Here is a 14,881-nt window from a genome sequence, read left to right on the forward strand (position 1 = left end):
GGAGAGAAAAAAAAAAGATTGTGCTGTTGTATCATTGGCCAAGAGTGATGTTCCCAAGAACAACTGTGGAACCCTGTCTCCGCAGGCTGAGAAAGAACTGAGGACATCTGACACATTCAAACCAAGTGGGGGTGGGAAGGAGGGAGAGGAAAGGATGCAGAAAACAAGGTCCAACTGATCAAGAATGTATGTCCAGCTGTACCTAGCAAGTTAGTGCCTATCATATTTTAAAAGTCATATTTACATCACAGTAAAATACTTCGCAGAAGTGTTGTGTGCAAAGTTTTAAACATACAGATTCACTGAAATTAAAGGCATCGGAAAAAGCTGCCTATGTTACTACACAGGTTCTACTCAGGAAAGGTATCTACCAATTGGAACTTTGCTTGGTCGGTGGGGACCATTGAAGTAGGACAACAATAAGGACCATATCATTATTTTGTCATTTAGCTAAGGCTTAGTCAGATAAGCCCTCTAGAAAATGGGAAAAAAAAAAAAACAAACCAAAAACCCCAACACACCAAACCCACAACAGCAATCCACAAACCCACAACACACAAAACCCACATCCCAATGTTTAACGTGGCATTTTTTGCATAAAATAATTTTAAACAAACCCAGAGGCTGGCACATCAAAACAATTAAACATATGGAATCTGGAACTTACACAGTGAAGGAAGTTATGAACAAGTATACTGGCAGAATCACAGATTTTCAAAATTTCACTATGCCTATTTTTTATTTTCAAATTCACACAACAGAACTCAGTTTGTACTAGATCCACCATTTCACTACTATAAACTGTGAAAGGTCTTAGTTTTTCCTGTTTCTCTAATTATTTCCAATTGTTTCTATTACATTCTTGTTTCACCACTTGCCAAAGAAGTACATCTCTGACAACACTGCGCTGCCTAAAAATCACATACAAAACATTTTCCTATCATTAGCAAAAGCACGCATCAGATGAGCTTATACAGGAGAGAAATGCAGCACGATGGAAGAGTTTAACAGCTTCAATTCTCCTGTACTCCCAGACAAAAGGCTATCTCACAAGATTTAAGTTACTTCAGAAGACAACTCATTATTCTCTTAAACACATATAGGACTTCTTTCCTGAAACTGTTCTGTTATCAAAGTTCTCAGCATTATCCATGTTGTTATATACTAAGAAAAAAACCCAACAAAGCAAAACACCACAATTCAGTGAAATACTTAAGACTTCAACAGAACATACAGATGCAACCTAGAAGATCACCTACAGCGAAGACAGGAAAAAGCTATAGCTAGCCACTGTGCCCATGAATTTTCAAAACAATGTGTCTACTATTTCTTCTTAGACCACACTGTGGCTAAATGCTACCAACAGCCCAGACCACAGCCTTGTCAATCTCATTGGTTTTTTTTCCCCTCTTTTTTTTTTTTTAACCTTGGAAGACACATCTGAAAAGAAAACAACTGTTGTACATTTTTAATACAGTAGTTTTAAACATAGTAAGGAATGTAAACAAACTGGTCGTAAACATACCAGTTGCTGTCTCCTGTATTCATCTGGTTACACAAAGGTTCAGCTGCACCTCTTAGGAAGCAGGGAAAAATCTTACTTTAAAAGGGCAGTATCACTGCTTAGTCTTTGCAATTGCCGGGGAGAGGCTCTCTGTGATATATGAACCTGAGGTACAACACATGCAGGAGGATAGGAAGTCTAAAGCAGGTTTGCTAGACACCAGTGGGAATTTCAGGTTCAACCCAGCAACATGCAGATTTTTCCCTTTCACTTTCATTACCTATGTCTTTTATTAGGCTTGTAACACTTTTGCCCATTTCACAAATATTTCCATTTTGAATTTCACTAAAATTAGCTTGGAGTGATGTCCCAATAACTGGATAGTACTAAAGCATTTCTTACACAAGCTATGAGCCAACTCTACAAAACAGAGTATTTGGACAACTTAAGCAGTTGTTTAACTTCCCAGCGCATCCTCCAGTGCATCTCACACAATCTCAGACAGTCCCAGATGGAAGGAGAACTGATATTCCATAACTAAGTACCTACTACAGTGAGAGACAAGAGGCTCTACAGCATGAAATGGGAGTCCTATGAACTCTGCAAATCTTCAGAGACTTTGTGACTCTCATTTCAACTTCACTACCTACTCCTAACATAGATGTACTGGTCTACGTGTTCATTTAAGCAGACAGATTAAAGAAGCTTTTCCATATCTAATTTTCTCTCCTCCGAGAAGATACTTATTCACTGAAACAAGTCCCCTTTCAATATTCTCTTTTGATAAGCTAAACATTTATTCAAAACCAGAATTATTGTCAAAGAAGTTTCAGTAACTCATACCAATTTGTCAACACATTTTTTTAAGTAGGATGGCCGTCAAATTTATTTATTAAGAAATATTTTACATAAGTAGTGCTGACTGTTATCCACGGGAATTTGTGCTGGGACTCATGCTGTTCAGCATCCTCGTAAGTGACCTGAAAATGGAAGCGAACAATGGAACAAAAATCTGCTGATGATATTAAGTAATTGAGGGGAGCAAAGAGTTAAAACCTTAACATAGCTTGTTGATGCACCTCAACTGCACAACATACAGAAAACAAGTGATATCTAAGAGACTACTAGAATGCTCATAGCAGCACTACAGTTGATGCTGGAGTACAACAATACAGGGAGGTACCCCAGACAATTCTTATCAGGCATGTATCTCAGCCATGCAGAACACATAGTCCCTATTGTTACATAAATTCACTAAGGATCACCAGAAAAAAAACAGGATCTTGTGTCCCCTCAAACTTTCAGCTAGAGATGCTCTCTGGACTTGTGCACTGTCCATTACAGATGCAAGTAAAGACTAAGGTATATTTTACGCACATCTAATGTGAAAGCACCACAGGGAAGAAACAAAATTCTGCTTTCAGTAATCAAATCTACCAAGACTTTGTCCGTTTTTTTTTCAGCTAAAGAATAGAAAAGTAGCATAAACACAAAACCAATACAAAAGCAACCATCAACTCTAAGCGCTAACAAAGCTGCTGTAACGCAGGAAGGCTTAATGCAAAGAGGTTGCATGATGCAAGAAGTCTGTCCAGATGACCATTTTGAACACGCTTGAAATAAACGGAGGTGAGATCTGCTATGTCATGTAGACATAGCCTTTTCAGACCTATGCAAGCAACCTTGAAGAGAAGATTAGTATAAAAGGTGTAGCATTTTGCGATTTTAACTTTGACCAAAATGAAACCAAGCCTGAATTACTTCAGCAGGACCATGCTTTGCATATGCGGACATGGTTAAATACCTCTTAGAGTAACTCTTTCTTTTAAAAACTCCATCACTAGAAAGACATTCTAGTGTCTGAATGGCCTTGTTTAAAAAGAATCTGGTTTTTGCAGTGTTCCTTAGGAATGCCAGCACAGTTCAGCAATGGGCAGGAACTGCAAGTTAAAAGAGCCACTGGGGAAATAATGAGACAGTATCTGCACGAATAATAGAAGGAAATACTGAAAAAAAAAAAGGTCAATCAACTGAATTTACTATTTTGTTTGTATCTTTTTTTAAAGCATTTACAAGAAACTGACACAAACCAACAACTACAGTTTAGAGATACCAAGTTATGAAGTATCTGAAAAAATAGTCCAGCCAAAATGAAAACTAAAGGAACAAGGTCTTAAATCATGCTGTACTCAAAGACACTGCTGAAACCCTGTGCTCTTGTGAATTCTGAAGACATAAAAAGGACAGTAAACAAAGACATATCTGTAAGTTTCAGATGTCAGTAATGCACAAAACTTCTACAAGACAGAGATCGTAAACAGTGTACGTAAAAATCTCCATCAGATCTATTTTTTTAAAATATCAAATGACATGAATCGTACCTTATATATATATATATATATATATATATAGTGTTCCTCAGGTGCACAACATCCTACATTAGTTCTTGTCAGTCAAAATGAGCTACAGATAAATAAGGTAATTATTCACTCACCTAAATATGGAATAGTAGGAACCATTTTTAAGCTTCTAATGTACTCTCGTGTCCTTTTATAATTATCTTCCTTAGACAGTAAATAATCTAACTTCTCAAAGGTGGTCTTGTCCTTGCGATTTAAAAGCTACATAAAAAAATGAAGATGATAATAAACTTTAAAAAGACAAATCTGCACAAAGACAACAACATACAATAAAATTCGTTGAATCACCCACAGTAAAGATAAGCATAGTCAAGACTAAATTCATCAACCCAAACCAGCACAATGTGTGAAAATGTGCTACCTGTTAAGAAAAAAAAAAAAAAAAAAGTGCAATTCAGTGTAAGTCAAACTACGAACAAACATGATTATTTATGAATAGTTTATCAAGGGTCTACATATCACTACCTCAGAGTTTTGAATAACTTCAGTAATATTAAATTTTTAGAATAAAGATGTATGTTATTATATAGTCACGGACATTCTCATAGTTTATCAGAATTGCAAAAAATCCTCTTGAATTTGAAAGTAGAAACAGCAATGTAAAAGGCTCTAAATAAATAGAAATCGTACTACTTCAACAGTGTCTTATTAAAAGTATGATAAAACCTTTTGGAAAAAAATGTATAAGGAAAGTAAGTCACTATGATACTTAAATCTGTGTTTTCCATTACTGGACTTACTACAGAATATCAGAAAAATATTTAGCAATGCAAAAGATCCTAAGGTGACAGAAGATCGAAAAGTAAACTTAAAATACACAACTGTAGCTATAAAAACACCTTCCTTATTTCAGTTTTAGAAACACCAGCAATATTTTAAGATTATTTTAAAAGCCAGCCGAGTCAGAATGAGTGGAGAATTACAGCACTGTACATTGTTGTACTGACAACAGGCAGCTGTTCCATAGCACGTATCTTAATAAACCTCTTCCTCTGTGAAAATTCAACTCTTGTACTACAGAGCTCATAAGCCGAGCTGTTCTGTTTCTAGAAAATGGTGAGTCTGCCCATTGTTATAAAAAATTCTGCAATGGATTTGCATTGACAGGAGTCATCAGTAAAAGAGCATTGTAAATGGGAGCCCTGAGGCCCTTTGCAGCTCTGGAACAGTGCACACCACATCACAGTTAAATAACAGCTGTTAATAAAAAGTAACAAAATGTACAAGAGTGAAAAGATTTCAGAATAATTTCACTGTTTTCTTTCTAAACAGTACTGAGAACTCCTTGAGGCCCTAACTCTGCACTGTACTGTATTTCTGAACTACTGTGGCTACAAAGATCCTTACATCTCTTGAGGTCTAAGTCCTGCAATGAATTATTCACACGCTTAGTTTCACATGCGAGTGATTTTCCTTATTTAAGTTCCAACTTCATCAAGCTGCTCAAAACAGCAAGCACTTACATTTTTATTAGACTATAGCCTAATTTTGAGCAACTAAACCATTAAAAAGTTACAGGTATTTTACAGACATAATAAACTTAGGTTCAAGAGTTAAGTATAGCCACCTTTATTTATCAGTTCTGAACAGTTAATGGGATTCACATTGGGTGGAGTACTAAATTAATGAGAATGATCTAATACTTTGTATATTTAAAGATTACATACAGCAGGACTACATTGTAATTGTGTATTCTACTTTAAAGAAATAGCAAAACTTACAGTAAATGTAAGTGACAAATTCTGCCCTCAATAGACTAAATTTCAGAAAATGGAATTATCAATGCTTTTAATTTCTAAATTAAATGAAAACTGAAATTCATTGTACAACAACCACAAAATTATTGCTTCTATATTTGTAATGGGTCATTTTTCTTTCTTTCCATTCAGGCAATATATTAATGACATACACAATGATTTGGATAAGGGATACCGATACACACTCTCTAAGAGGGTATTCCAAGATTACTTATCAACTAAAGTTCTCTTAAGCATATAACCAGTGGCTTCTAGAACAGACAGGAAAACAGGAAATTCTTACAGGAAAAAAAGATTGTTCAAAAATAAGCAGCCATTTAAACTCTACTTTCACAAAACATGTAATAGATTACTTCTCCTACGATGGTACCACAAAATCAAGAATATAAAGAATCTTCTTCCAGAGCACGCAATTCAAAAATTCAAAAGAGTTCAGAAAACCTCAGAATTCAAATAAGACAGAAAAGACAATGGTCAAGGAATAACTTACGGCCCAGGTTTTGGTCAGTCTGAAGATAGGTGCACTTTGCAGTGCTGACACCACAGACATAAGAGAATGAAGGTTATTCAATTCTAGAAGCTTCTGAAAAAAGGGAGTAACAGCTTTTAGCACATCAAAAAGGGAAGCAGGATTAATTATCTCAAAGTTGCATTAATAAAATACAAAGTTTTCATCAGTGACTGCACACAACATTATCCAATGTTGTCAATGTGCAAAAACCTTAAGACCACTTTAAAAGTTGCAAATTTTCCAAACACAACCCTCAAAATAATAGGCATTTCAGTAGTGAGAATACAACGTGTATTTGAGTTTATTATTTTCTCAGGCTCTTCCTGAACAAAAAATATGAAAAAAATATTTGATTAATTGTTCTTGAAAATTAGTATAATTTTGGAAATTAAAAATTTAATCAAGCCAAAAACATCACCAAAGATGCTGATGTCCCTTTCAGAATTATTACAACTTTTTACTTTGTAATCTGTTTTAAAGGACAAATTTTATTCACTTCAGTGTACTTCAAATTCACTCTGTGTTGACATTTACTTAAAACACATTGATCTCAAAAGTGATAATACTTTGGAATAAAGCTGTTTTAGATTATAAAATTTCCTGCAACATAGTTCCAGAAAGATAGAAAAATGAGAACTGCTGTCATGTAGTTTCTTCACAAGTCTTAAAAAGAGGCTGGATTCATCCTTGAGTGATTAATTTACTCATTGCTCAGGAGTATTTGAGGAATATCAGGATTTTATGGAGGGAAAAAACAAGCCCCGCTTTTTTCTAACAACAACCAGGCACCTCCAAGTTGACCATCCTCCTAGTACTAGGACTGCGTTTGTGCCAGGAACTTACTCAGATACATTCTCTTCTGCATAGCACAAACCTGCCAAGTACACTGATGGGAAATATTCACAACACACACACACAAAATTATTTTGTATTACATGGAAAATATTATTCTCATTACCTACACACACACACAATATTACCACTCAGGCCTTTGATCCAAGTGCGATCTTCTTACTAATATTGGTAAGTGTCACACAGTGTCATAAAAAACAGAACAGCCACAGGTCACGAAGCAGAAAAAATTTTTTTTCAATAAATATATTTGTTAAAAAGTTAAGAATTACTTGTAAAATGCAGTGCTCAAACTCGTTAAAATAACCGAGCTTTAACAGTGGTACTTTATACCAGCAGCTCCATGTTACAAGTAGGAATACAAGTCTCTCAATAACTGTTTTAGAAGTAGGAGATTTCTTTTCATAAAAGATAAGTTTGAATGGTGGCGAGAAAATACAGAACAGTTTACAACCACGTTCAGTGTTGGCAACACATAGCTGGCCATCAACAAGACAAACCACTATTAAACTTGTTAGGCAAAGGTACACTGAACTGGGCATTTTTATTTAACCAAGTAAAAACAACAGATGCCATATCTTTTATCTTATTCATGTGGTACACCATAGCAAATATGCTAACGAAGAACACCACCTTCTGTAACCCAATAACTGTTCATAGGAGTAGTGCAGAAACAAAAAGGAAATAAGATTTTGAATAACAGTACAATAAATTCACACTTACTTTGGCTATTTTCACAAAATGGCTCAATATTTCTGCCCTTATTTTTAAGGTCTGTGCTGTTAATATTTCTCGTACAACCCAAAAACTGACCTATAAAGTAAACACATGTAACTGAATTTATTTACCAAAAAAAAAAAAAAAAAAAAAAAAAAAAAGAGACTTTATTAGATGAAATATTTGTAAACTTTCATCATGCTCCAGGGAGAAAACAGGGTAAGAAAGAAAAGAGTTCTATCTTATGAATTCTTATCTGTATAGCTGCAGCTACCCAAAAGCATTACCACTAGATATAAGATGTAGGTAGAGAAGTGAAGCAACACTAAGATAACTGAATGAGCAGGTGAAACACTAAAAAAGGAGAAAAAGAACTGCTGATGTTGTACCATGACACATCAGCAAAAATTATTAGGAACTAATAATTAGGAACCAATGGTCTAAAGGAACACCATGAAAATCTAGATAAAGCAATTGAAAACAGGAACTGCCATTTTAAAATCTCAGTCCTCATTTAAAAAAATATTCTTAAGTTTTAATTCGTAGGATTAGTTCTATTTAACTTTACACTCAAAGACAACTGTCAAACAGTACCTGTTCATCGCAGTAATCAAATAATTTACCTGGTTAAACCTCCTAGTAAAGGCAACAATATTTGGTGCGAGGATATGTTTTTCTTTCTTATTCCATCCACAGCTGGCTAGTTCCTAGGACACATGTTTTAAAATTGCCTTTAAAATCAGTAATGCTTAATAACATTTGAAAACGTAAAAACTGTTACATGACAGAAACATCTAACAGATGGCTGCTGAAACCAATCCAAGGCACCGATTTGATGACAACTAGTCTAAGCAAACACTTCTGTGTTTATATGATTCGTATATTATCCCAACACTATTAAAAATATACATCATTATTAAAATTCGGATACAGAGAGAGTAAGCAATCAGCCACAAATAATGCTTCTGAATTTTTATTCTGCATTGATTATTTCAGTCCAGGATTCCCTGGTATGAGCAAATCAGCAGACACAGGAGTAAAGACTTTGCTAGTATATAATTTTACCTGGTTCATAACTGAAGCTAAAGCTAAATATATCAATAAGCAATATTAGCAGTAGTTAGATTATAAAATTTAGCTGTGCAACTAGAGGTGGTAACCTCACTATTATTCTTGAATGTCATCCTCATTATTACAGTTAGTAAAACTTCCATGAATACACCACAGCTTAGCATATCCAATCTTTAATGTTTTCTTAATCAAAACATGAGATCTAAAGCATTTGAAGAACACAGTTTTGGAACAGTAACATTATTGTTTATGGTAGTTAAAAAAAAAATTTAAAAACCCTGAAATCTCAATATGTGATTCTCAGACTGAGATAATTTATCATCTGGAAAAGGCTGAACAGTAACAGTCTTAGGGGTTAGAACTCTGTTTTATTTTGGTTGGTGGGTTTGGGGGTTTTTTTGGCTGTTTTTTTTAAGCCAGAAAAGTTTAGTCAGACTTGACTGAAGTGTGGCATGTAGTTACAAATACAGACTAGTACTTTGGTGCCAATAAAGCAAAAAGTTGCCAGTAGGCTGCATAGTGCAATCACAGCACGCAAAACAAGTCTTTGAATGCTCTTTCGTTATGATGATTACTTCAAAGCCAGCCCCATACAAAATAATAAGAAAAACTGCAAATTCTGCAGTATACTCGTAACCACTGCCAACCAATTTCAATGCATAATAAAATCATAGCAAATCTATGGCAAAAAATAATCTTTCACCCAAACTGCAAAGTAAATAGTAGCAATCCTTATGGGAAGTAGAAAAGCTAAAAAGTAGATTAATTATTTTCTCCTTAAATAAATTATATTAAATTATGTAGTAAAAGAAATTTGAAATTATAACTACAAATTTGATTTAGACAGAAGGAAAGTGTCCATTTTCCAACAGTTATTTCAGGCAGTTCCAAATATATTTAGACAGCCTGGTTCTTTATAACTACAGATTCAAGTTACCACATATATATACACTCTTTATATTCAGATCTGACAAGTGGTAGATACATACATACTGGAAATGAGTTCTCCGTAACACCCGTTCTAAATCACTCTTCCGTTTTTAGAAACAGAAATTCCAGTTTCAAGCAAAATGTTGTTCAACTTTCCAAATGTACGCTATTAACTTTATAGACATCTTCACATGAAAAGGCACAAAGGCAGCCAAAGTGAATTCTGCCTCTGAAAAGCACTTTGTACATTCTGATAAACCAACACATTCTCGAGATGCAGAGGTCTGCATGTTCCTGTGTGAGCACCAGGAAAAGCATTTCCAGTTCCAAACATACTTTGTATCCCAGTCTTCCAGCATTTAAGCCTTCTGCAGATAAACATGCCAATTTGCATCTGTCAAGACACAGATTCTCCACACGACTGGTGCACATCTGGTCTTAAGAGTCTGGAAATTATATATTTATGTGGAAACAATGGAAAATCCTGTGCATGGTAAAATCATCTGACTGGGTTTAAAATTTGGACTGAATAAGAAAGGTTGATAAGACTCAGTGATTCAACATGTCCCTGCTGATTTTTTTTTTTTAATACTGCTAAAATGTAGTGTGTTCTAGCACTACACTTCATCTTTTTGTACGGAAGGATGCAGGCAACTTCCTCATTGCACAAAATCACAAGACACTTTTCAATAAAGTATGCAAGAAAATCCTGAAATTTCTGGAGATTGCAATTTCCAGGACTTTGGGAAAAAAAAAAAAAAAAACAAAACAAAAAAACCCAACCTAAATAAACTTACTCAGCAATGTAGAATGTAAGCATAGTTGTTTCTGTTGCGGAACAAAGAATTGTTAATTAAACGTCCTCTGACTGAACTCTTGCAAAATAACATGCAGATATGTTTTTAGTAATAGCTCAATTGAAAAGCAGAAAAAAGCCTCAGCAAGTGCTAACTTTAAAGGGTGTTTGTGTGTTTGAGACAAGACTTGGCAACCAGAACTCTCAAATCTTAAGTCCTCTCATCCGTGCATAATCTCATATTAAAGACTAAAACCCAAAGAAAAAACAATAAAACACTCTTCTCTCAAACACAAAATTCAACAGGTAGCTCACTAAAGCAGTCAGCCCAACGGCCGCTGAGAGAGGAAACCTTCTCCGTGCAGAGTTCTACCCTGGAACTTCGCTATGTGACATCTAGCAAACCACATCAACCTCTCCAGGCTTTTTTCACACCGCCTTTCTAGCACTGGAAAGCGGAAGTAATCACTCTTATTCACACACCAGTGTATTTACCACCACGTCCTGCATGCAAAAGCCGATCCAGCAGAGCAATTGTGACCACCTTGCACAAGCAAGCATGGAAAGAAAAGTAGGACCCATAACCCTGCCTTCATCATACCCAGTGATGTAATAAAACGAGTACACCATGAAACACAGGTTTCAACCAGAATATTGGCCTTTTCTTCTTCCATGCAATACAAGGACACCAACGGAAGACTCTGACAAGGTAGATCTCTGCTGTAAAATTAGCAGTGTGCGAGCTAGCAGTCATCCACGTGAAGCCCTGCAGGCCTCAAAGGAGTAGTTCACCAAAAGGTATCCAAGTTTACAGACACAGAAGAATGAATACTCCATCTTAATTTAAAAGGCTACCAGGCCTCAAACAAATGCAGACATTTACAGACTATACATTAATATTTGAGCTGACTGGAAAATTTTAACCTTCTTAGTCTAACAACTTCCCTAATAACAAGAGGCAGGTAGATAACAAATACACAGGCTGTATTTTGCTTTAAAACCTAGTCCTACAGTTGGCAGAATTTCAGGACAAAACTAGTCGTTTAATTTTAGCAAAGAAACAATTAAATTATACTGGGAATTCCTATAAGATGAAAGTCAGAAAATACAAATAAAAACTAATAGTCTATGGCAACTGCTACTTTTACACACACCTCTATTCTAGCAGAAGCTGAAAATACAATGTTAGTTTTTTTCTGATCATTTCTCACTAAATTAATTACATCTATCTGCCAATCAGAGTAGCACTTCAGGGAATTTCATTTCCAAAAGGCAAAATGAAGCAATGACAAAGGAAAAGAACAACAACAAATCAGAATTTTGTTTTCCTTTAAAATTCCACGGCACAGATATTTCACAGCAATTAAAGCAAATGCAAAATTCACTTTAAATATGAACATCTATAGTTTTGTATTTTATTTTGTATTCATTCATGTTCTCAGAGTATCACACTACCTCTGCTTTTGGTGAAACCTCCATTTTGTTCTAACTGATGTTTTTCTTAGCAAAATTTTCTCATGAAAAAGTATCTGTGTACCTATTTGTGAATACTGATATTTTTGTGTTAACAAATTTTTCTGCGGATATTGGTGGTTTCTTATTGCATTGTTCGTTTGTCATGTTTTTCCCCACAGTAAAAAAAAGAATCCCCAACTGCCTGGAAGGCCAGACACCAGAAAGAGAAATTTTTATATTCCTTCCTACACTTTCTCAAGACAAAAGGCTGCTAATCTCTCTGAACCACTGTGTTAGTCACAACAAAAAACCTCACATAAATTAGAAGGATTGAGCTTCTACTAAGAACCTTCTAAACTGAACTGCCCTTTCTGATGTCAGAAATTCAGTACTGCTAATATTACTGGGGGTTTTTTTTTGCCCTTTATGCATCCATGATATTCCACCTAGGCATGAGAAGACAATAAACCGTAATGGATCTAAGGACATGTTTTTATATTAAAGAACTTGAAGCCGAAAACACTAAACTCTTGTACCTTTTGCAGAAAACAAATTTATTTCATCAAAATACTGAGATGACATATCACTTGTATGGAAATTTAATATATTCTCATAACTACCTTCATTCTTCATTTCTGAAGTTCTTACTTCTGATTTTCAAATGTCTATATTAACTTTGATTGCTTTTTCTCAACAGATCTTGACTTTCTTTCTGTGTCTTTCTTAAAAGGTTAAAAAAAAATGAAAGGACACTAATATGTTAACTTTAAGGGTTTAGGCTGATTTATTCCCTCAGAATTGAATCTTAAACATGATAGTACAAATTAAAAAGTTTACCAAGCAGCTGATGCAAACTAAAATACAGGTTTTGACTAGAGGCATGAGTCAAACTCTGAAATCAGATGTGAACTGAAAAACAGGAGCAGAAGGAAGAGTAGAGAATTTCGGCATTTGATAAATTCATCCTGAAGAAACACTCAACACAAAACAGGACCAGAAGACTTCCAGAAAAGCATACTTGTCACTTCCGGCAGTAGATGACAAATCAAAGTAAATCAGGCTAGGTTACAGATTCGAAGAGCTAGCAAGGAATAAGCCTAGAAGAGTATTAGTGCAGTGCAAGAAGCTGAACATTTCTGAATGAAAAAGCATTATTTAAATAGTTACATTTGCTCAGGTACTGAATTCCAAAGATGTAAACGGATAGTTTAATAAAACTTACCTCAGGCTGTATAGCTTTAAATACTGGCATATCCATCAATGTAATCTGGCTCTGCAATAAACATAAAACTTTAAATAATGTAATACGAAGAGATAACAATCATGTATTTACAGCTGCCTGTTAGTGAACTATAAACCATACAAATGTACTTCCTCCATAGACCAGAACTGACCAGAATTTGGCCCCCCCGTCCAGGCTGACACATCACAAGCAGAACCCTCACCATCCTGAGTGGCAGCACATCATCATATTATCTTACATTTACCGGCTATACTGAAGTGAAGATTTATAGTACCTGCAGCAGTTTAAGAGGAAAAACCTGTATCTGAGAGTCTTACTGTTCAGGCCCTTTATTGACATAAGAGAAGTAGCAGGAAGAATTATTTGCCTTTCACCCAGAAAGCAGCATACATTTTAAATTCACTGGGTTAGAAAGCAATAAAGCATTATGATGTGGTAATTAGTTATGATTGGAACATGCTTTAAAGGAGCAATAGACAGATTTTCAGTCACAAGTATGTCCTGGTAAGACACTGTAAGGCTGTTTCAAAGTCAATGATGGGGGGGGGGGGGGGGACCAAAAAAAACCCCCAAAGCATTTATAGAACATTTTTAGCATCTGAGGGATGAGATACTTGAATTGCTTCAGTGATCAAATGACATTATGTATTTGGAAGTTATGTAAATTATTTTTAACCAACAGGTACTTCAATTATCCTGTGAGTGTATAAACCTACAGAGCTTTGTAATTTACATGACTGAATGTGTAAAAGAAAGTCCCAAAGAACACTACTTTGGATCTTCCCCCAGCAAAGCTTTCCTGTTGGCCACTTTGTTATGCTATCATCTCTCAAAGTGCTCATTTGATTCCACCAATTAAAAATGATTTAAATATATTTTTAATTACCTTTACACTATTAGTATGATTCCTCAGACATAAGTCTAGAAAAGTTAATGCCCCCTACAAAATCTGACAAGACATAAAAAAAAAATTATTTCGATAAATGGTTAACTTACAATCTCTAGCTATGTCTTGCTTTTATATTATGCAAAGTCAAAGATTTTGCCACAAAACTCTAGCTGACTGCTCTTAGCAGCACTCAATTTTGCAATTTATACTTCTAAGTAATGGCTAGGTATTTACAAATTCAGTTGTCATTAAGATCTCTCTCTGCTCCAAGAAATAACTGCAGTCACAAACGCATGTTTGCAACATCTTGATTTGTCTCTTAATAAGGTGCCCAGCAGAGGTTCCAAAAAGCTGCCTATAAGCCATATTATGTGACATTAATAAATAAGTTTTCATCAAGAATTAGTAATCATTTCAACAAGACAGAAGGCCAACCGCATCCTGGGCTGCATCAAGAGGAGCGTGGCCAGCAGGTCGAGGGAGGTGATTCTCCCCCTCTACTCTGCTCTTGTGGGACCCCATCTGCAGCACTGTGTACAGTTCTGGAGCCCCCAACATCAGAAGGACATGGACCAGCTGGAGAGGGTCCAGAGGAGGCCAGAAGGATTATCAGAGGACTGGAGCACCTTTCCTATGAGCACAGGCTAAGAGAGCTGGGGCTGTTCAGCCTGGAGAAGAGGAGGCTGCGGTGAGACCTTAGAGCGGCCTGCCAGTGCCTAAAGGGGGCTACAGGAAA

At 35.5% G+C, this 14,881-nt stretch overlaps 1 protein-coding gene across 5 annotated transcripts in view; it reads right to left on the reverse strand.

Moving 5' to 3' along the window:
- RALGPS1 (Ral GEF with PH domain and SH3 binding motif 1) overlaps positions 1-14,881 on the reverse strand; it is a 111,768-nt gene that overhangs the window by 75,732 nt on the left and 21,155 nt on the right. For 3 of the 5 annotated variants that reach the window (XM_086763668.1, XM_086763667.1, XM_086763663.1), the window contains 5 exons: positions 13,236-13,286; positions 8,385-8,468; positions 7,768-7,857; positions 6,172-6,264; positions 3,999-4,125 (listed from right to left, as the gene is read on the reverse strand). In XM_086763668.1, the coding sequence (XP_086619794.1) occupies positions 3,999-4,125; positions 6,172-6,264; positions 7,768-7,857; positions 8,385-8,468; positions 13,236-13,271 (430 nt within the window). In that variant the 5' untranslated portion in view covers positions 13,272-13,286. The remainder of the gene's footprint in view (positions 1-3,998; positions 4,126-6,171; positions 6,265-7,767; positions 7,858-8,384; positions 8,469-13,235; positions 13,287-14,881) is intronic. The other 2 variants (XM_086763665.1, XM_086763666.1) reach the window with 2 other exon arrangements.

Source organism: Chlamydotis macqueenii, chromosome 20 (genome assembly GCF_036417535.1).
Source record: "Chlamydotis macqueenii isolate bChlMac1 chromosome 20, bChlMac1.mat, whole genome shotgun sequence".
In the NCBI taxonomy this organism is placed as follows: domain Eukaryota; kingdom Metazoa; phylum Chordata; class Aves; order Otidiformes; family Otididae; genus Chlamydotis; species Chlamydotis macqueenii.